The 23,105-nt window shown below is 40.8% G+C and overlaps 1 protein-coding gene across 2 annotated transcripts in view; it reads right to left on the bottom strand.

Moving 5' to 3' along the window:
- Window positions 1-23,105, bottom strand: part of ALKBH3 (alkB homolog 3, alpha-ketoglutarate dependent dioxygenase) — a 39,375-nt gene that overhangs the window by 9,088 nt on the left and 7,182 nt on the right. Inside the window, exons 6-9 of one of the 2 annotated variants that reach the window (XM_081279403.1) lie at window positions 21,601-21,704; window positions 19,873-19,961; window positions 15,086-15,295; window positions 5,090-5,191 (exon numbers count right to left, since the gene is read on the bottom strand). In XM_081279403.1, coding sequence (XP_081135529.1) covers window positions 5,090-5,191; window positions 15,086-15,295; window positions 19,873-19,961; window positions 21,601-21,704 — 505 coding nt within the window. The remainder of the gene's footprint in view (window positions 1-5,089; window positions 5,192-15,085; window positions 15,296-19,872; window positions 19,962-21,600; window positions 21,705-23,105) is intronic. The other variant, XM_081279404.1, reaches the window with a different exon arrangement.

Genomic DNA, 23,105 nt, shown 5'->3' with positions numbered 1-23,105 from the left:
ATTTCTAAGTGGCTGGATTACTTTGTTAACATAAATTTGACACATAGTTGGGCTGTTAGCCATCCCTTGAGGGAGTACTTTCCACTCATATCTCTGATCAGGACCTTCATGATTCAGTGCAGGGATAGTAAATGCAAAACGTGGACTATCCTCAGGATGAATTAGAATTGAAAAAAAACAATCTTTAATATCTATAACTAAAACATACCAAGTTTTTGGCAAAGCAGACAATTGAGGAATCCCCAACTGAGCAGGTCCCATAATAACCATCTCATTATTAATGGCTCTTAAATCTTGCAATAATCTCCATTTACCAGATTTCTTTTTTTTTACTCAATTTCTTTTTGATGACAAAAATGGGAGTATTATGGGGAGACACAGAAGGTTGTATATGTCCTTCTGCTAATTGTTGTTTGACCAGCTCACGGGCTGCTTGTATCTTTTCTTTAGTCAGGGGCCACTGAGGAACCCATACTGGTCTTTCTGATTTCCATGTAATTTTTATTGTCTCAGTGGCCCTTTGTGAAAATCCAACCCATGTCTGTCTGTTCCTTGATCTATTTGTATTGGTGCTGCTATACCTTGTTCTTGTTTTTCTAATCTTTTTCCTTTCCTAAAACCTTGTCTAGCCATAACAGTGGGTGCATTTTGATTGATGTTATTTGTTAATGTCAAACCTAATTGATCTAAGACATCTCGTCCCCATAAATTTATGGGAAGATGATCCAATACATATGGCTGTATAGTTCCTTCACATCCTTTAGGATCCTTCCAATCTAATACCATTGCACTTCTATGGGGATTAGTCGCCACTCCTAGGCCTCGAAGCGTTTGAGTGGCTTGTTGTAATGGCCAATGTTTTGGCTATTCTTGACGAGAGATGATGCTAAGGTCTGCACCTGTATCCAGTAGCCCATTAAATTCATGTCCTTGAATATTTAGTTTTAGCATGGGGCGAGAATCTAAATTTAAAGAAAGCATAGACCAATCAACACCTGTGGAGCCTAATCCCTTGGAACCTCTTTCTACAGCACAACTGGAAAATTTATCATGTAGGCTTGGTATTATTAGTACCTGTGCTATTCTATCTCCTGGTGAAATTACTGATATACCCTTTGGAGAACTGGCTATAATTTTTATTTCACCTTCATAATCGGGATCAATTACCCCAGGATTTATCATAAGTCCTTTTATAGTAGAAGAGCTGCGTCCCAATAATAAGCCTACTGTTCCTTTGGGAAGAGGTCCTTTCACCCCTGTGGGAATGATTTGAACTCCCATCTCTGGAGTTAGTATTGATCTGGTGGAGGCACAGATGTCCAACCCTGCGCTCCCTCTGGTTTGTCTGATGAGGGATCTGATGGACAATGTGTCCTGGGCACTACCCTGATGGGGTTGCTGGGTTCCTCCAGTGCTCTGTATATTTGTGGTTTTGGGCCCCGGAGCATTGGGCCCCCCTGTCCATTTTTTGGCAATGGAGCCCGATGCCTTTCTCCACGATATCGTGTATAAACACTTGGTCCTTGTTTGTTTTTTGATAATGGAGTACCCTCTATGGTGGTTTGAGAACGGCATTCATTAGCCCAATGTCTCCCTCTACGGCATCGTGGGCAAATACCCGGTATTCTACTCCTTTGATACCTAGTTCTGTTAAACCCTCCTCCTATGGGGCAATTCCTTTTAAAATGTCCTGTTTGTTCACAATTGTAGCATGTTCTTGGCCTGGCATCTAAAGCCTGTTTTACTGCAGCTGCCACAATTTGCCCTTGTTCATTAATGTCTCTGGCATCTAAAGCCTATTTTACTGCAGCTGCCATGACTTGCTCTTGTTCATTAATGTCTCTACATAATTTAATATATGTGTTTAAATCTTCATGTTTCCATGGTCTAATGATATCTCTGCACCAACGATTCGCTTGGTCATAAGCCAGTTGTTTTATTAATGGCATTGCTTGTTCTGTATTCCTAAAAACTCTGGTAGCTGTTTGAATAAGCCTATCTACAAATTCAGCGTAAGGTTCATTAGCTCCTTGTATTACCTTAGATAACTGACCTTGTAAACCTCCATGTCCTTGTAAAGTCTTCCATGCCCTAATCGCCTCTACAGCAATTTGTGAGTATATGCCAGGATCATATGCAATTTGTTGCTGCTGATCCTCATAAGGTCCCTTTCCTAACAACATATCTAGATTTCTCTGAGGATAACCAGCTGCTGCATTTCGCCTAGTCGTCTCCTTGCAAAATTCCTCATTGGCAACCTTCCATAACAGGTATTGACCTCCATTTAGCACAGCTTTACACATATTAGCCCAATCTGCTGGCGTCATGTTCAAGTTGTTAATGGATTCGACCAAGCTTACAGTGAAGGGTGCTTGAGGACCATAGGTTGTTACAGCCTCTTTTAGCTGCTTCACTGTTTTGAAATTTAAACCATGGTAAATTCGCTGCCCTCCTACCTCAAATACAGGGCATGTTAATACTTGAGATCCTTTCTCAGGATCCCAACTATCAACTGCGGGGGTTGGGAGCCTCCTAGCATATGGAGGTGGTGCTGTTGATTGGACACTTATGCCCTCTGGTGATAGAATGGTGTTAGTAGCAGTCTCCAGTAGACGTGGTACTGTTGGTTGGACACTTACGCCCTCTGATAGAAAGGCGTTAGTAGCAGTCTCCTGTTGTAACTTTTACCCTGATGGCTTTTTCTGCTTTACACTTTCTTCCTCTGTCTGACTAGTTCGAGAGACCTTCTCTTTTACTTGAATCTTTTCCTCTGTCTAACTTGAGAGACCTTCTCTTTTACTTGAATCTTTTCCTCTGTCTGACTAGCTCGAGAGACCTTCTCTTTTACTTGAATCTTTTCCTCTGTCTGACTAACTTGAGAGACCTTCTCTTTTACTTGAATCTTTTCCTCTGTCTGACTAACTTGAGAGACCTTCTCTTTTACTTGAATCAATATGTCTTCTCCTTCCTCTACCATTGTCTGAACTGAAGGCTTTGGACTAAGCAAACCAGATACCAATGCCCACAATGTCAATGTGCCAACTGGCAGAGTTCCTGGGCTTTTATTTTCTATTCTTTTTAAATCTTCACCATGATGGTCCCACTGTGATATATTTAACAACTCCTCCTTAAAAAGCCATGGGCTACATTTTTGTATTGTATCAACGTATGCCCTGACTATTCTTGATTTTACTGAGATGCCTCCTTCCTCTAACAATTTACTTAACAGTCTTTCGGTTTGTTTTTTACTAATTTCTAATCCCGTATTTCTACTATAATACAACCCAACAAGATGATGCCAAACAAAACCGAGACAGAATGAAATAAAAATGGAACCATACAAAATCATTATATCAACCTTTCTATCCTCCTGAAATGTCCATCCGTCCTTTCTCCCTATCTGTTCCTCAGATGCAAATAGTTTTTCCTCAGATGTGAGCGGTTTTTCTTCCGTCTCACTCATCTCCAGGGACAGGCAACTTAAAACAAAAATGAAGCAAAACAAAAGAGGAAACTTAGAATGGCTACCCATCCTCTCGCCCTGCCCTCAGGGGCGAGCAGTTTACTTACCCTCAGTCGCTCCCCGTACGGGCCATCAAATGCTGCAGTCTGGCTGGGCACAATTCAGGAGCCACTTGTCAAAAGAAACTAACTTTATTTTTAGAACTACACACGCCAAACAAAACAGCTCCTCAGGAAAAAACCCTCAGAGCCCAACTGCCACCACCGGCTTCCCACAAGCCTCTCACCCCCACACAACCCTCACCACCTCCCACAATCCTCCTGTTCTTGAGGCTGATTGGCTGGGTCGCGTGGGCGGAGCCAAAGAAGTCCCCCAATGAGCAGCTCCCTGGTCTGAAAGGGCAGGGAAACAGCCCAATGAGCATCACCGCAGAGGAGCCAATCAGCTAGATGTTGCTGGGGCCGCTGTGAGCCAATCATCAGCCGGCAGCTGGAAATTTGCTGGCAGCTGGAAGTTTGCTGGAGCCCCTTTGGCTGTGGCTCTCAACACCACCCTATTGTCTGGGTTTTCCAGGAAAGCTGATAAATAGGATTTTTATGTGAAATCTGAGTTATAAATTTTGGCGGCTAATTCAGTTTGTTTAAAAACACTGGACAGCATCAACAAATCTAAAGGCCAGGATCCAGCTCCCAGCTTGCCCAGCTGTGCCACTGATTGTTACATGCCTCCTCCATCCCCATGTCAGTTGCCCAAACTGGCCCATCATCTGTAGCACTTTCTTGATCCCCCTTGCCACTCTACCCATTAGTGCCCAAGGATGCATGCTACATTATCTTTAAGTATCTTATTTGTCATCTCACCCTCAACCTATCAGAAAAGGCCCTTGAACCACGTAGTCGTGGCCGAGTGGTTAAGGCGATGGACTAGAAATCCATTGGGATCTCCCTGCACAGGTTCGAATCCTGCCGACTACGAGCTTGGAGTTTTGGAATCGAACCCAGAAAGGAAAACAAGGCATTGCAAAGCATGGCCTGACCCTAAGCTTTCCCTGTGTACCACAAGAAGAGGCCCTTGAGCCAGGTATGGTGGCACACACCTGTAATCCCAGCAACTCGGGAGGCTGAAGCAGGATGATTGCAAGTTCAAGACCAGCCTCAGCAAATTAGTGAGGCCCTAAGGACTTAGCAAGACCCTGTCTCAAAATTTAAAAAAAGAGCTGGCTTAGTGGTTAAGTGACTTGAGTTCAATCCCCAGTAAGAAAAAAGAAAAAGAAAAAGAAAAGGCCCTGGACAGCAAAATAGGCTTTAGCATTGGGATTTTCAGGTCATCTCTGATCCTGAGATGAGCTATTTACCTGAGAAAACTCCCATCTTTAAACCAAGAAGATGCTTATAAAAATCAAACACAATGAGCAGAAAGGTCAAAACAAAGCAGGAGCCTGCTACCAGTTTCTATTTCCCAAGCTAGAGGAGGCACTCGACACAGAACTGTTATCATCTCTGTAATGGAGGCATCAGGGAGGCTTAGAGGCTATGGTGGCCCTTGATGCATGGAAGGGACTGAGAAAGTGAAGAGCCAGACTAAGGGAAAGCAAAGAGAGAATGCAGCAGGATGGACAACTGAGACACGAGACACGAGACAACAGTAGGCTGGTATGAGGTTCCGTGAAGACTCACAAGCTGTCCCTGGAGTTGCTGTGTATCTCTTGCTAACAGGAGCAAGTGAAGGCTTTTTGAGTTGGAAAACTAAATAAAAAGGCAGGGAGTTAAGCTTGGCTCTAGGTTCCTCTTTCTTTGTTCTCTTTCTCTAAAAAAGAATGGGTAGCCAGACTTGGTGGTGCACACTGGTAATCCCAGCGCTAGGGAGGCTGAGGCAGGAAGATCTTGAGTTCAAGGTCAGGCTCAGCAATTTAGTGAGGCCCTAAGCAACTCAGCAAGACCATCTCTAAATTAAATGTTTAAAAATGTGTAAGCTTTACATATCATCTATCTTACTACCTCTAATTAAATTCAGCAAACAGTTGTGTGAGCCATTTTGCATAAGACATTAATATTGTGTCTCCATCACCCATCTGTAAAATGCAGATAATAACAGCACTGATTTCACAAGATTTTTGAAGAACTCAACATAAAGCACTTAGAACAGAGCCAGGCACAGAGTCAGCACTACACACTTGTGATTTATTTATTAGCATTATTCTTTTGTTATTTTCACAATCCCAAATCATCTATCTAGCTGAGGTCTGTCACCTATTACCCAGACCTACACAGACAATGGCCTCCTTTCCACAAAGAAGTCCTAGACATCTCAAACCCAACATGGAGAAGAAGAAAGTCCCCTAACAAGAACAAATCAAATGAAGATATCCCTCTCCTCCATCCGAATTCACAGCGCTTCCATCCACCCAATGCTAAAAGCCAGAAATGTGGTGGCTATTCTTGATTTTTACCCCCACATCTAATATATTGGCAAGTTCTGCTCATTTAGCCTCAAAAACATTCCTCAAATCCACTCCCTTCTCCACCGGACTGCACCTCTGACCAAGCCAGCAGCCTCCCATGGTGCTACTGCCTCTGCCGTCTATCCGTCTCTACTCTTCCTTCTTCCCAAACTATTCTTTAAGGAACAATTAGAATGATCACTTAGAAATGCAGACCAGATCATGTCATAACCCATTTATTCCCACTGCACAAAGAATAAAATCCAAACTCATATCTAACTGCATGCTGTGAATACTTCCAGTTTTGTTTGTTTGGGCTATTTTTACTATTGTTTAGCTCCTGTGACCTCCCTGATGGCAAGAACCATATTTGTTATATTCACTACTGTATTTTCAGAGCTGAGCATTGTACCTGACACATGGTAGGCGCTAAGTTAATATGTGGTAGGGGAGGAAAGGAGAAAGAGGCAAGAAGGAACTGTTCCTGAAAATACTGTCTGCATGTGGGCACTGGACAGAATAGAGGGAGCGAAGATGGGAACTAAGGACACCAGAGGGAAAAAAGAAGTTTTAGTATGTGGAGCATGAGGTAACAAGATCCTGGAATGAAGATAGTTCCTGTGAGAATGGGTTCTTTAGACATTTCAAGAAAGTGCCAGGCATGGAGGTGCCTAGTATCCCAGCCACTGGAAAGGCTGAGGCAGGAGGATCAGGAGGCCAAGACCAGCCTGAGCGACGTAGCAAGACCCCTATCTTTAAAAAAAAAAAAATTAAAATAAATCTTGGCACTGATTTTATGAGAAACAAGGGAACAGGAAGAACTGAAAATAACTTATATCGTTAAACGTGACCAAGAGACTGTGATAACATGAACATAAATGGACTTACTAGCAGCTGGAATTGTGGAATTTGTCTGAAATAACAGCAAGGAATCTCATTTTGTAATTTCAATTTGGAAGCTGTTGTTAAGTGGAAACACCTCATAAGCGTATAGAAAGTGATGACTGGAAATTGAGAAAAAAGTGAAAGCGGAAAATAAGAGATTCAGAAGACACCCCATCAAACAAATGACTAAAGTTGTAAGAACTAAGGAGATCTGATTTATTTGCTTATTCACTCAAAGCACACACACTTGTGGGGACATGATGATAAGACAGAGACCTCGCCTATCTGGTGTTTACAATCTACTGAGCTTATAATCCCCTAAAAATAATGCAGAGAAAGATAACAGAATCAAAGACAAACTTGAACATCCATATTTTAGGGGTTGAATATAAAGAAAATAAAAAAAAACAGCAATGAAAATAACCAAGGGGAAAACCAATAACAGCAGGGGAATGACCAAGATATGACAGTATTTCAGAAGCCAACAGGAGAAAGAAAAGACAGTTAATTGATGGTCAAGTATCGTGGCCAGAGGAGTAGGAGGTGCTGACTGAGGAAAGGCCAGTGTGCTTGACTTTAGATCAAAGGCATCAACATAACTTAAGCAGAATAGGGGGAAAGAACTAGAGAGCAGGCATTTCAAGAAGGAGCTAAGTTGTGAGGAAGGGGAGACTGCAGTGTAGACAACTATTGTCAGAATCTTTTGGGGGGGAAGCAGTTCAAGGCCTCGTGCATGCTAAGCATGTGCTCTACTACCAAAGTGCACCCCAGTCCCAAATCTGTGCTTCAAAGGCAAAAATAAAACCAAGATATGTACAGTGTCAAACAAGTTTTTCCAGTATGATAACAGATAATAGAGAGTTCCCTAGCTCTTTAGTCCAAAGACTGGATAAATATTGAAGTTTCTGGACAAGTACAGTCAAGGCTTTTTTGCAAAATGAAATATATGAAACTAAATACAACGACTCTACCTGTCCAGGGCCAAATGTATCTAATTGCCCTATCTCCCAGCTTACGGTTATGCCAATAATGCCATTTTCATTAATAATACCATTTATCTTCAACTTCTTTCCTCAAATTATGGTGTTGCCTGCCCTCAAGGACCTAGCTGGGTCCAAGACTGTGCCATGGGTCACCTCAGCTAGCCACCGTATTTGGGCTACAATGTTGCTCCTATAGCACCAACATGAGAAAACAGCTGAACTTTATGTTCAGAGTGGTGATATATTTGTAAAATCTGACATAAAAAAAACATATTAGTTATGAAAATTAAGGAGACTATAAAGCTGGGATCCCACAAAGCACCCCTGCAGAGTTATCCTGCTGATTCAATCCAGATTTAAATGATGATATCCTCAGCATCGATCCAAAATACATTACTTTAAAAACAGAAACAGCTGTTTCTGAAATAAGATCTGCTAAAATAAGAGGTTAGCTGGAAAGGCACAGCTTTGAAAGCACTGAGGTTACTGGTTCAAAACAGTTTTCAACTCACCTAACACACATGAATCTTTGGGTTTTTACTTTACTCCTGATTTTTGGCCTTCCTTGGGCTCGAAGGTTCTGGTGAAGGAAATGAGAGAAAGAAGGAAGGAGGGAGGACTAGTAGGTGCGATCGATTATCCTATACAATGTGCACCACTGATCATCACAACTCGACAGCCAGGAGGAGCTCACCAACCCCTCACCAAGTTACAAGGGGCCGTGGCGGCAGCACAGCTCTGCAGGCGTGGACAGCAGCACACGGCAGCCCAAACCAACAGGGAGCTCCTGTCTTTCCTTTTCAACTGCACACTCTGAAAGATAAGTGACATTGAGAGGGAAAAACCTGCTGATGGTGTTTAGATTTATGGTATTAGGACAGGGTGGAGGTGAGAAGTTACTGAATGTAAACAAAACCAATTTTTGATTTACACTCACAGCTACAGCCATTCCTTCTCCACTGAATGTGTATTTGAAATCAGAAGAGTTAAAGTGATAAGGAGTCCATTCTTAGTATTACCATACTTCCAAGAAATTCACCTTAAAAGAAGTGCTACCCTTTTTTTTAACATTTTTTTGTAGTTGTAGATGAACAGAATGACTTTATTTTATTTGTTTATTTTTATGTGGTGCTGAGGATCAAACCTTCACACATGCTAGGCAAGCACTATGCCCCTGAGCTACAGCCCAGTCAAGGAAGTGCTGTCTTAAAGGAGCTTCCACCCAAGACTGTAGCACTGGAACAAATGCTCTGTGTCCTCTAAGAGCATGTGAAAACAAACTCTCATGGCTGACACCTGGCTGACCTCAGTCGCTAGCAGAGGCACCAGCTTCACTAGCCAGTGGCTGCTCGTTCCCAAACCATTCATGAACATGATCTGATCAGAATCCCCAGGCCCCAAACCTCCCTCTGCACCCTCCACTGTGGTCTGTGGCAGCCCATTCAGAAAAGAGTAAACTCGCCTACATCCTCAACCTGCGTGCTCTAGAGTTCCCTCTTCCTCCTTGCCCCAGCACCTGACTATCTCCAGAAACTGTACTCCATAAGCCCTCTCAAGTGGAAGGCCATCATGTCTCATGATCCAGAGAAGGGCAGAGCCAGGTGATGAAGGATTCTCCTTACTCTTTACTCCTCACACTTATATTTTTGAGCTCATGTCATGGAATGTGTTCTTCTCTCTCCCCCTCACCCTTGGTCCCAGGAATAAACAAGGGCTAACAACCTCCTAACTGGTCTCCTTGTCTCCTCTCTTGCTAAGGTTCTAATTCTAGCCCAGGTTCTGCCCAGTAGCAATAGTGACCTTTGAAAATTGTCAACCAGGTCATGTCACTCTACTGCTTAGCACACTTTAACAGCTTCTTGATAGATTTAAAATAAATGCTCTCTTTCTGAGGTCCACAGTCTCTACTGACCTGACCCCTGCCCACTTCCCATCTCATCATGGGCTCTGCTCTTCATGCTGGCTGGCTAGGCTCCAGGACACGGCCTCCTTTCCTTCCTCAAACACTCTAAGCTCTTTCCTACTTCAACTAGGCAGTCATCCTCAGAAAATATGACCTGTGAAAGATGAGAAAATCACCAGCAGGCAAGGAATAGTTCTTAGAGTACGGCAAAGAAAGAAAATAAGTTACTGTAGAGACAAGTTTGAAAAAGTCAAGTTTGCAAGCGGACTCCATACCTAACCATGCCATATACAGAAACACAATGAATCACTTTGGAAAAGACTATTCTCCTAAATCCCAACTGTTGGTGGCAATATAAATCTGGGAAGTTCTTTGCAAAAAGTAATTATTCCTAGAGGATGTCAGGCATGGATTCCAGGCTGAGACAAGGCCCTGAGGAAGCAAATGGTAATTTCAACTCCCAAGAAATCTCAAGTCTGAAGGTAACTCAAGACATACCAAGACTATCCACTTATACAACACACACACTCATTTACTCACTCACACTCATTTACTCACTCACACCCTCCAATGAGGTAGTTCCAGTGATATCTAATGAGACAGCCCTAGAGATAGTAGCCACAAAGCTCCATCACTATTTCTGACCCACAGACTGCTTCAAATTCCCTGAGATTCCATTATACTTCTCGGCCAAGAGAACTTGGAGCCTATTTCACTGAATTCATTTCCTTTTTCAATTTCTGATAGGTCACCATGGTATCTACCATTTATAACAGCTTAAAAATTCACTGACTACTGCAGGAATTTTCATGAGAAAATTTTTTGATCACTCCCATGAAGTGGCTACCAATTATCATTTCCATTTACAAAAAGGAATAAATATAAATGAGGCAGATAAGTGCTTTTTACCAACCTCAGGGACAGAAACAGGAAATAAAACTTGATTTTCTAAATTTCATTAGGGAATGGTTAAAGGGACGGTTATCAACAGTGTCTTTTGAGTGTTTCTCATGACCCCTCAGAACAGATGCTGTAATCAGAGGGTGCGATGGGTGGCAGGGTGCAGCAGCAGGGGCTGCCACCTCACCGTGAAATGCTGCACAAGCCTGGCTTATCCAGTTTCCACAGGGAAGCTATTCTATACCCTATTATTTTGGATTTCAATATCCTAATTTTTTCTAGAGTCCAAGGAAAAAACATCAATATTTATGATCAGGGCTTTTTTTTTTTAATACTCCATTCTTCTTAGCAGTGTGCAGAACACAAAACATAAAAGAAAAAGCAAGGGAGGCAGCAGGTCTCCACCACTAGACCTGCTTTTACAGCTATCTGCTCTGGTGAGATGAACAGGACCCTTCCTTCAGAAGGCATTTGGGAGAGGAGCGCTGGGAGAAAGGCCCAGCCGGCCTGAGCTCAATCTGCTAGGGGTGGAAAGAAGCCTCTCATAGTCACATACAAGATGCTGGTAAAGGAAAGAGCTCATCCAGGATAATTTGCTAGAAAAATAAGGCTTTTGGCATCTAAACCTCCAGTGCATCACAAACTTCCTGCTATTATCTAATAACCCCCCCACTCAGCCATCAGTTTCCATGGTAACCGACAGAGAAATAGCAGCCTGCCAAATGGCTTTTGTAGTTCCTTTTCCAGTTTGTTCTTCTGTGTAGAATTAGTATTAGTTGGGAAAAGAACCAGGTGAATCTTTGCAAACAAGGACACGATGTAGTTTAAAAAGTACAACCAGGTTTGAGACAAGAAGTGTAGGCAAGCTCTCACAAACCCAACCTTATAGAATAAAAAAGGTGAAGTGAAGAATATCTGGTAAGATTTACTTTGGTCTTAAAGTGGGATAGCCAAGCAATGGCCAGGATATGGGTATGGTACTCTTTCCTCAGCCTCCAATTTAACTACACAACAGAAGGGATGGGGTAAATGAAAGAACAAGATCAAACAAGTCTACCAGCCCCCAAGTACCTTACTATTATTAGAGGAAATGGAAACTTTCTCTAAAATCAAAATAAATGAGCAAGAGTTTACAGACTAGGACACAGAATAGTGAAAAAAGGATGGGCACCTTGAGGGAGAGAGATGTTAAACCCAGGGATGATGTATGCAGGACTCAGACTCAGCCAAATGCATGAAATGGGGGTGGGGTGCTGACACCTAGGAAACAAAGGTTGCCTTCCCATCTCAGCATGGGGAGAAATCGTGAAGAATACAGTGTATGGAACTGGGGCAGCTCTTAGAAGATCAGCAGCTACAGAGATCTACTCAAGGTACCAGACGTCAAAACAGCAGCTGCTGCAGAGGAGGAGGAGTTTGAATTTTTAAAAACTCAAGATTATTTCTCTCTGAAAGTAGCCCAAAACAAATGATTTTGTTTCAAAACCGCATACTGCATGAAGTGCAGAGAATCTTGTGACTTCTCTGATAGCTTCAGATGAGAAACTGTGACTCAAATCAAAGAGATTTGAGCTTATCTGACAGAGCAAAGTGAATAGGAGTCTGAAAGAGTCCCTCCCACAACCTTTAAGGTACCTCAAAAGTGTCTTGTAGACAGACATGACAATTACAACCTATGGCAGCGTTCTGTGATAGATCTCTAAGAGTTACAGAAAGTCAGACTCCTACAAAGCCCACACAGAAGATTAAACTAATTTATACTTTTGAATTTATGCTTTACCTTGGGTAGTATGAATCAAGAGTTACGTTTCCAGAGCTATTATCTGAGTTTAGAGAGTAGACAATGATTTGCAATAACCATTTCCCTTCAAAAGGATCACTGAAGATATATACTGTAATGGCTGCCAACTTAAAGAAAAGCTTCTGCCATTCTAGTTTAGTGACACTGGTGAAGCCCCAGATTTTTGGAATCTATTAATGAAGTCTGAAGGAGTCTTTTCACATACTTAAACTTGTGTCCTGTTTACCCAAGAATGAGCATCTGAGGCGTATTCACTGATGAGTGATTATATATCAACTTTCCCCATCTTAAACAAAAGACAGAATTCAGAAGATACATGAAAATTGTGACACATTCAATGAGAATTAGGACTAGGCCAGAAGCTGAAAGTTCTTACAGCCAACAATGTGAGGTACTGACATCTTTATATTTCTTCTCCAACCCTTTCCTCAGCAAGCATTGTTTCAAGACCTCAGACAAATTGTCTGATTTGTTAGATTTATATTTCATCAAATCAGCTTCTATATATGGTGCAGATTCCTTGCTACTGGGAGACAATGAAGGGGACTTTGGCACTTTTTGAGTGTTTCATGTACTACACTTTCACTGGTGTTTCTAAAAATAAACTCCAAGAAATCTAAGAAAGAGAAAGCCTTAGTAATGGCAGTCTCTCTCTTTGTTCTAAGTGATTGTCCACAGAAACAATGTTGTATATGGTTTTAATGGTCTCTGTGCACACATTAACCTGTCACATAACTTAAATATATTACCAAGAAATAGCTATTGATTGCCACGTATTAGGTTTTTATGTGAGAAAATGAAGAGCTTCTACTGCCTGAAGAGGAGAAAGAAAGGGGTGTTTCTGGGCACCAGAACATTGTTAATGCTTAGTAGTAGGAAACTGCTTGTATGGTAAAACTAACTACCCAGAAGGCATACTTTAGGAATTTTTAAGCTCCAATCTATAAATAGGCCCCACATTTTTCCCCAAAGGGGTGGTGGTAGTGACTGTCTGTGTGTAAAGAAACAGTGAATGAATACTTAAATACTTAGCAACAAAGAAAATAACTGTGAAGCACTAAAGACAAGGATTATACTAAAGATGACATTCCTGAAGCTTATGTGCCAATCAGAAGGCTGGAAGGACAGCTGCAGAAGGAAGGTAAGCCTAGCTTCCAAGACCATGCCTGGCAGCATGATGGTGTTCATGCATCTAGTTTGAGAAGGTCTTAACTTAAATAATGAGACACACAGTGTTTCTCTGTGATTCATAAAACAGGAATCATCTCAAGGGCAAGATGAATTCTTCACAAGCATGAATCTGGGATTTAACTGAGTGAGTGCTCTGTACACAAACACAACCAAATCTAACAAGAATACAGCAAAGGCTGGGGAGCTTGATTCTCAAGTGGCACTCCTAGGTACATGGAGGCTGCTTGCCAGTGACAATGTAAAGTCTATTCAAGTGCTAAGGGAACAAGCTGATAAGACACTGGCAAGACACAATTCCCTGCCAACCATAACCAAAGTTTCTATGTAAACAAAAGCAAAGAAAAACTAATTAAGGGAAATTATACCAATAAAAGTGCTTATTGGCATACATGCAGAATAACTCAATATGCTCCAAAATACCCACAGCATGGAACCCAATACACCCCAGGAAGGCAGCCCAGGGCCCCTTAATTGTATTCTTAGAGAAGTATATCTGATGAAGAACAGACTCAGCACTGAGTGACTAATAAGGATGTGGCCTAGATTAGGTCATGTTCAAAAATCAGCCTACTGGCCTCCACAGTTGACTGGGTCTGGTTTAATGATGCAAGCTGAATAATCAGGATCCTTGGTTAAGAAGAGACACAAACCCTGGAAATAAGATAATGTGGTGGAAGTTTACTCTTTTCTTGGAGTCCCTGTTACTTCTCTATCTTTGTCTTGAGTTCTACACTTTTGATTTTAAAAACTTAGGGCTGGCAGTGTGTGTAGCTCAGTAGTATAGAGCACGCTTATCATGTGGGAGGCCCTGGGTTTAATCCCCAGCACCAAAAAAAAAAAAAAAATTTAATAGCCCTAGTATCAAATTTCATGCAAGTGAGGTAAGAGCTGGATGAGAAACTGAAATCATCACACAGTTCAGTCACTGCTTTTCTAAGTGAATTTAGATGATAACCTCTGGTAATCTGGCTTTTAGTTTCCTCTCTCCAAAAGAGTCCAGGTTCATGCATCTTTCAGGAGAAGGCTTAGGAGGAACAAAGGTGCATGTGACACTCTCTCGCAGCACAAGGCCCGGGCTGTCATGAAGAGCATTTAAAATGAAGGCTTCTTCAGGGGCATCTTTCCTGAAGCTCTTTACTTTCCCTTCTTGCTCCACGAGCTTGAGTTACCCTGTAAGCCCTCCATCATAGCATTTACCACAATTGCAATTATTTGCGTAATTAGCAACATCTTCTACCTCCACTAAATGCATCTCCATGAGGACAGGACTGTCAGTTCTTTCAGTCAATGGACATGACCCCCAACACCGAGATGGTGCAGGCATTCCTGTTGGATATGTAAATGAACAAGCAGGCACTCTGGAGGCCAGAAGCTTACTATGGGCAAGCAATCAGTTGAACATGTTTTCTCAGTAACACCCACACTTGTATCCTCTCTGTCTGCAGATAGGAGCTTTTAGGAGCTCTACTTTCTTCACAGAGTAATAGGAGGCAGGGTGAGACAAAAAAGAAATACTTACAGGCGGGGGCTTCTTTCTCATCTCAAATGTGCGTGTGGCGCCAAAACTGAGTGAAGCGATGACGGGGCACCTCCCTAGTGAGGGTTCATCATCGCTGTGCCAGTCCACGCTGTCCTTCTCGTTCCGATAAAGATTGCAGAGTAAGGAGTTGAAGGTGTGGCCAGTGTTTCCCTCAATGCGGTTCTTCAGGGTGCTCAGCACAGGATGCCACTGTAGTCAACAGGTCAAGGACAGTGCAGAGGCAGTTTCACAGGCACGAGATGGCAGCCACATGGAAAAAGAAAGAAAGGGCAAACAGGTCAAGTTATAAATGGGGGCATGAAATAAGCAAATCACACGGAATGGAGTAAACAGTAAGCAAGAAGAGTTAGCCTAATTTCCTTCCATCATTTTAATTTTGAAGCAAGTTAACCTGTGGAATGTTGTAAAAGTACTAAATTTGGTACAGCAATGTCAGAACCAGGGCCTCTCTACCCACCTCATCTCTCTCGTGTTAAATACATGGCCCTCACCAAAAAGCAAATGTCAACATATTCAGGGCAGTTCCTGTGGTAAGCTATCAGGGTGGCAAGTGAAGCAGAGAAGCTGATGGGCAGCCAAGTAGCACAAACCCAGACAGAAGTCTGAGGAGGGAAAGAACTCCTCACTGGATATCCCTCTGTTCAATCTATTCCTACTTGATTCTCAAGGGCAGAGTTGCTTTTAAAAAAAGACATTTAATACTTCGAGTGGCTAACTTCCTAAAAACAGAATCTGGAGGGGAAAAAATTCTTTTCTACAGAATAGGAATCATGACCTGCCCTGAACATTGTAAGGGCTGTAAACTCCAGCAGACTTCATGGGGTACCACAGCCCTGCCTCCTGTGCCGAGTTCACTGAGGTAGTGTGTATTTAGAACTGTCAGGGGCTACACTTTCCACAGGAAGCTCCTATGTGAAGCTTGTCGTGCTGGGGATTGAACCCAGGGCTATGTCCATGCAAGGCTCGCACTCTACAAACTGAGCTATATCCCTATCCCCAATAGTATTATTTTAAAAACAATACAAGACTATTCAGTGTTTGCACTATTTTAAACTTGCACTGGAATTTGCACTTTTTTGAATTTTTGCTAGAATTCCTTAACTTCCAGAAATCTCAAGGGCTCTATAGGTACTTTAGGACACTGTTTTTTAAGCTTTATCCTATCAAAATTATTGAGGACCCCAAAGAACTTTTGTTTATATAGATTACTGCTATTGATATTTAACCATATTAAAAATTAAGACTGATGATCTGGGAATATGGCTCAGTGGTAGAATGTTTGCCTAGCATGTGTGAGGTGCTGGGTTCAATTCCAAAGAAAGAAAGAGAGAGAAAGAAAGAAAGAAAAAGATTAAATTATTGATTAATTTATTTAAAGTACAATAACAAATCCATTACATGTTAATATAAATATTCTGTTATAAAAATAACTATAATTTGTAATGCAAAAAATTGTTTTATAAATCTCTAAAATGTCTGACAACAGAAGATAATTCTTCTTTTATGATTCTGTATTCAGTATGTTAAAATGTTATTTTCATTGGAAGTACATGAAAAAAAAATTAGCTTCACCCAAATATGTAGTTTACAGTTCTTTCAAATAATGTGGCATCTGAAACCATATTAAACTTTTTTAGTTCTTTTTTGTTGTTGTTGTTGTTGTTGTTGTTTTTGGGGGGGTGCGAGGGGATACCAGGAATTGAAATGACGGGCATTCAACCACTGAGCTACATCCTCAGTCCTATATTTGTATTTTATTTAGAGATAGGGTCTCACTAGTTGCTTAGCACCTCACTTTTGCTGAGGCTGGCTTTGAACTTGCGATCCTCCTGCCTCAGCCTACCAAGCCTCTGGGATTACAAGTTTGCACCACCACACCCAGCAAACTTTTTGTATTCTTTTGCATTTAAATCTACTGGTCCAGCTTGCACTTTGAATGAAATCTTTAACCCAATATTATTTCATAACATTCCCCAGGATCATATGGAAAATACTAGTTCAACTGAGTTACTATACAGATTTTCTAGACATTGAAACATTTCATTATACAACAACAAAACTCACATCCATTAATACTATACTGACCTCGTCAGAAAAGTCTAAGTAATAGGAAGAAGTCAGGCTTAAAGTAATGGATACCAGTTTTTCAAAGTTCTAATTCTTGTCCAAGTTCAACTTCTATCATTAGTAATAAATCCTGTTTGTTGTTTTCCTTGAAGTGACACTGACTTCATTCATTTATGAGGAAATAGATACCAAGCACTCAAGTCTGAATAACCAGTCTGTTTCTTATTGTTCTTCTAAATAATAATAGCCCATGAAAAAAAGCAGCTAGTTCAGCTTTAAGCTCAAACAAATGCTTTCTGGTTTGTAGCAGGTGCTTTGTGTGTACTTTCAATTTCATCCAACTAGTAGGAAGACATGCACTCAAAAGCCAAGATTTAAGAAAACTAATAATGTCTACTCTTCATGAAGGGAAATTCTTAAATGAAATCAGCATTTTTTAAACTTTAAACTGGAAGTGCACGGTGGTGAAGAACACAATGACTACCAGTATAGCTAGGTGACAATGCTCACTTAATTCATGCTACAGTGCCACCAATTTTATTCTCTAGCACTTTTGTAACATCAGTGCAAATCAAAACAGTGTAAACACTGAATAGTCTTATATTATTTTAAAAATAATACTATTGGGGCTGGGGATATAGCTCAGTTTGTAGTATGTGCCTTGCATGCACATAGCCCTGGGTTCAATCCCCATCACCACAACATTATAATAATAATAATAATACTATTGAAGATCCCCCACAAAAGGTTTCATGGACTACCTTCCAGAGATCCAAAGCTTATTCCTCAAGAACTGTGACTCTGAAGAACTCCTCAAATGTCTGTGTACATGTTTGGTACTGACAGAACAGGTGTTTGGCAAAGGCAAGCACAACATTATTAAGTATGTCACATGGTTACTGTCAGGTAAACGTGCCAGGGAAGCATATGTGAGCATCGCTCATTGAAATGGAAACCATGGTTGAAGGTGGGTGTCCTTGTTATAGTTATCAGCATTATATCCTAAGCAGAGCATTTTAAAAAATAAACAGTGACAACAAAGAAAACTTGGATCAATACAACAAAAATGTTATTAAACTAACCTATGTTCAAGAGAACAAATTCCAAAGTGAAATTCCAAAAATAATGTCAGTAATCTGTAATTCCTATTTATTTTACAGCTTTAAACTTATCTTCATGGAGCTAAAGATCAGATACTAGAATAAGAAAACCAAGATATAAAGGAGAAAGGTAGTGTTTCTATAATGTGACTGTGAATCTAATTAGCACCTCCCTGATTTACTTGGGGGCTAAGCACTGTGATAACATCAAGTTTGCATTACATTTTGAAGTGGGTATATATTTTTTTCTTGGTTATTTCTGGTAGTTGAAGTAGATAGAAAGGGAGAAAAACGGGGATAATGAACTAGAGGATTAATTTAGACTCTTTTACCAATACTCTATATACAGATCCTTCAGAACTGAATGTCTAAATTAAAATTCAGCGTCATCTCACTGTTCAGTGAAGACATTCTATCCTTAAAAGACATTTGAGAAAAAGAGTATGAGAAAACAAAAATCACAGAGGAAAAAGATTTCAAACAATGTTTTGCAGAGTCCTAGGTACCATGAAGGTGGTCAGAGTCTACAGTAGGAGAAGGGGTAACCAAGATGGTGGCATTCTCAGCCAGTCAGTGCTTGGATCTGGTTTACCCACTGGGTCCACATAAGATTTATTTGGAACAAATCTTATAAAACAAAATTAAAAACATATGACTGAACCTGACAAAAACAAGGGTAGTGGTGTATGTTGGACTGGCCTAATTCAAGTCTCTCCATGTTTCCAAATCAACCTCAGTTACAAAGGGTCTCGACACTTTCTTAGGTCACATTCTAAATACAGCCCTAGAAACCAAAGCATATCTCTTTTGTAAAAAATATCCCAGACAATGTTTTATCTGTGAACATTTTAGTAAATTGGTGGTTTGTGTTTACATATTACCATAAGTTCCAAAATGTGTCACATTTCTGTATCCAAATGCCACAAGCAAAACTCCATTTTCTTCAGTCTCTTTCAATAAAGCATAACATTATTTGCCAAAGGCAAGATTCCAGGAACTAAACAGGGAGTTATTTCTTGGATCTTAATTCCATCCACTGGACGAGTTTAATTTATATACTAAAATATCTTTGTCTACTGTTATGGAAATTTTTAAAAACCAAAAAAGCAGCAGAAACAAGCCAAAGTGGTAATAAGTTGGAAGTCTGAGGAAATATAGGCATAGAATGAATACAAAGTTAACAAAAATTTTAAAAGTCAGATTTTTTTTATAAATAGCAAAGAAGTCTGAGAGATGGAAAAAGACATTCTAACCTCACTGGCTAGGCAGAAGGATATAGCCACACAACAAATGTGTAGCAGGGTGTACACAGAAGGGTCACAGCCAGAAAGCCTGGGTAGGGAGGTATCAGAAGAAATAGTTCATGTTCTGAAATCCTGGACTCCAGTTCCAGCTTACTCCAGTTCCAGTTTTCACTCATCCTGAATTCATCTATGGATCAAGGATGACAAGCACAAAGTCTCAATTTTAAACCCAGAGGGTTTTATGAACTAGTAACCCTCCTGTACCTTTGCAAGACAGCTTATTGTTACTCTGTAGTTCTCAAAACTTACAATAGATAGTCTATAAAATTACACCAAGGACAATATTTCAACATACGTGAGGATTTGGTTCCATAGTGATTCTTGAATAAGTGTACGGAAGTTCTCCATACCATGCTGTAAGTCTTGGTTGTGGATAAGTTATATCTAAGAGAGAAAATACAGGGCTCTTGAGATGGTTTAGTGCTATTCAAGGTGTACCTACTGTGCGTCAACTATAGGCCTTGCAATGTGCAAGTGGTCAGGAGAAACACAGAGGAAGAGAGGGATGGGTTCTGACCCAGGTTCCAGCACCATGGACATGTTAGGCTTTGGTGAATAGGACGGGTGGGTAGGGCTAGCAAGGAAGACGAGACAGAGAAGACACAATAGCAGAAACAGCCTGAGCAAAGGCTCTGAGATGAGAACTGTGACTTGTTTGTTTCAGTGATGACATAAACAAGAGTCTCAAAAGGCAAGATATGGAGCCTGGACCCTTGCAAGCAGGAATTTGTGGCACCAATGTTCATGAGAGAAACAAGGCAAAGCAATCACCCCTGTGTTCAACACCGCACAAGCCCTTTTGATTCCAAATAAAGGAAAAGGGTTCTGATCAACTGTACCATACAGCTGGCTTTAGCCAGAAGGTTTTGATGTTTGAGTTTATTTAGAGAGGAAGCTATCTATAGATCTGCTGTTTTTCCCACAACTAATATCAATTACAACCACAGAAAGCAGCAGCAGCACTAGAGACGCAGCTCACCAGTAAAGTGTATGTTCAGCAGGGGCAAAGTCCTGAGTTTAAGCCTCAATGCCAAAACAAACAAACAAGACAGCTAACCTTGGCAAAGGCCTACTTACTATGTACCAGACATTCTGTTAAGCGTTTATCATGCCTTATCTCATTTAATTAACACAACCACCATATAAGACAGGTATTATTATTATTAGCTCAACTTAAAGATATAAAAACCAAGGATTAGAGAGTTACTTAACTATAATTTGCTTAAAATTAACAATTACTTTGAATGACAGAGCAAGTATGGTATGCAACCAAAGCTGTGCTGTAGAAACTCCTGGGATTTGGGAGAAAGTTGCCCCATAAAAGCTAACTCCTGTTCTGATGTGTGAATGACAAAAATGAAGTCAGGATACATTGCCTCTTTCTTTACAGAAAATTTAAATTCACTTAAAATTTAAATTCACTGTGCCAGGAAGGAAACACCTCGCTAGAGCACAGACGACCCCCAGTGACCATCTGTGGCATAACAGGCAGCATTGGCTGTGGCTGCCTACAGAGGAAGGACAGGCTCCAGGTCAGGTAATAAATTCTGCTTCAGCTTCACAAGTTCAGTGAGTGCTGATGCTGAAACCAGAAGAAACTGGATCTTCTGGTGAAAGTAAAATGAGAATTAAAAGTCAATAAGAGTAAATGAAAAAAAAACGTATGCCAAATAGGATCAGAAAAAAAGAAAACTCTGGACGCCTCCATGAAGAAAGAAGGAAGCTAGCATCTCTGGAAGTAACAGAGGAAGAAACCAACATAAAGGGAGTGTGTCAGCAGTGCAGGCAACCCAGCCTCCCCTGGCCCCTTGTGCTCTAACCATGGCCTCCCTGATCTCTGGGCCTTCACCAGAGTCTCTTCTGCCTGGAGTATTCCTGTCCCCTGTGACTAGCTACTTCCTGCTCCTCCTCAGGGTGTCAGGTCAAATCTCTGTTTAAGACTGGCTGTGGTGAGCTGAGGCAGAGACAGTGGAAAACACTCTGAGGGAGACCAAGGCAGTGCCACTGTCGCCGATCTACTCACCCTCTCTGATGCCCATCCTCTGTTTCCAGGGGACGTCCCGGCAAAGCTGTTCCAACATCCAGTCAGCTTCTTTCAAGTCAAGGAAGCCAGGATACAAGCACACCCTTGAGGCAGAAAGAACTGCTATTAGCTAAAGAACATGGAAAAGACGGGTTAGATGTCTAACCCTGAGCAGTGTTCACCTGGATCCTCCCTCCTGTGGGTAGATGAAGTCATTTCACCCCTCCACAGCAAGCAAAGGCTAATATCACCCAGGTCACAATGCTCCAGATATAAAATAAACTCCTTCCATGTTAAGCCAAATGAAGGGATACATGAGAGCTTCTACAGACTGATTCAAACACAACTCAGAATTTGAGTATTACCAAATAAAAATACCAAGAATTTAAAGGCCAGAAATTATCAGCATGTTTTTTAGCTGTGAAATCCTGGGAAAGTTAACTCTCCTGAAGCTTGGTTATCTCATTTACAACCCAAAGATCATACTCATCTTTAGTTTAACAACTAGTGGTCTTTTAAGAGACTATGCCAATTACACGGAAAGACAGAGATCATTAATGACTATATCAAAATAAACAGATGCAAATGAGGATCCTTTCTTTCACTGAATGCATGTTTATTTCAACAATGCCAATTTAGCTCAAAATCATTTTGTGTATCTTTCCAAAGAAATGTTCTGAAAGCCCATGGGATAGTCTCTTAAAGAGCTTTGGTGGCAGCCAATCTTCACTCTAAAGGTGCATTCCATTATTCAAAATTCACCTGAAGCCACAACAAATTAACAATAAGCTGTAACCAAAGTAATGCAACTGGTTCTGTGTAGCTGTTAACTTTGCTTAAAAGGGGAGGTTCCAAGCAGGGTGATAATGACAACAGTGTCAATGAACTTTTTAGAGACTTCCAAGTCTAGCAGAAGATCCTTTAACCAACTCACTTAGATGTGTAAGCTCTGCTATATTTGTTTTGAATGTTTCATTAATTTTATAGTGACAATTAGCGGGCTTATGCATTAAGGTGAGGTTTTCAAAATGTTTTTAAGGGAGGGGGGACAGTGGAGAATGGGATAGACAGCAGAATACATCAGTCACTAGAAAGGCAATTTGTAAATCAATGGAAATGTAACTGATGTGACACAGCAATCTGTATACGGGGTAAAAATGGGAGTTCATAACCCACTTGAATCAATCTGTGAAATATGGTATATTAAGAACTATGTAATGTTTTGAACAACCAACAATAAAATAATTTTAAAAAAATGTTTTTAAAATAATAGCTAATGTCTTGTACTTTAACTACTGAAATCCACCCTAAGGTAGCAATATAAATGACATGTAATACTATATAATTAGTATTTGTAAGTAATTCACAAAAAATAATATAATAATAATATAATGCAGCACTCACAGCAGAGAAGCCAAGGATAGACTAAACCCAACTCTAAAATGAAGTTACTACGCAGCTATAAAAGGACTCAATCTCTCGAGGCTTCTGTTCCTCATCTGAGA

The sequence above is a fragment of the Spermophilus citellus genome (genome assembly GCF_964194105.1).
Source record: "Spermophilus citellus genome assembly, chromosome: 2".
Lineage (NCBI taxonomy): Eukaryota > Metazoa > Chordata > Mammalia > Rodentia > Sciuridae > Spermophilus > Spermophilus citellus.
Note: the sequence above shows the minus strand (reverse complement) of the source record. Positions and strands in the feature narration are given on the sequence as shown.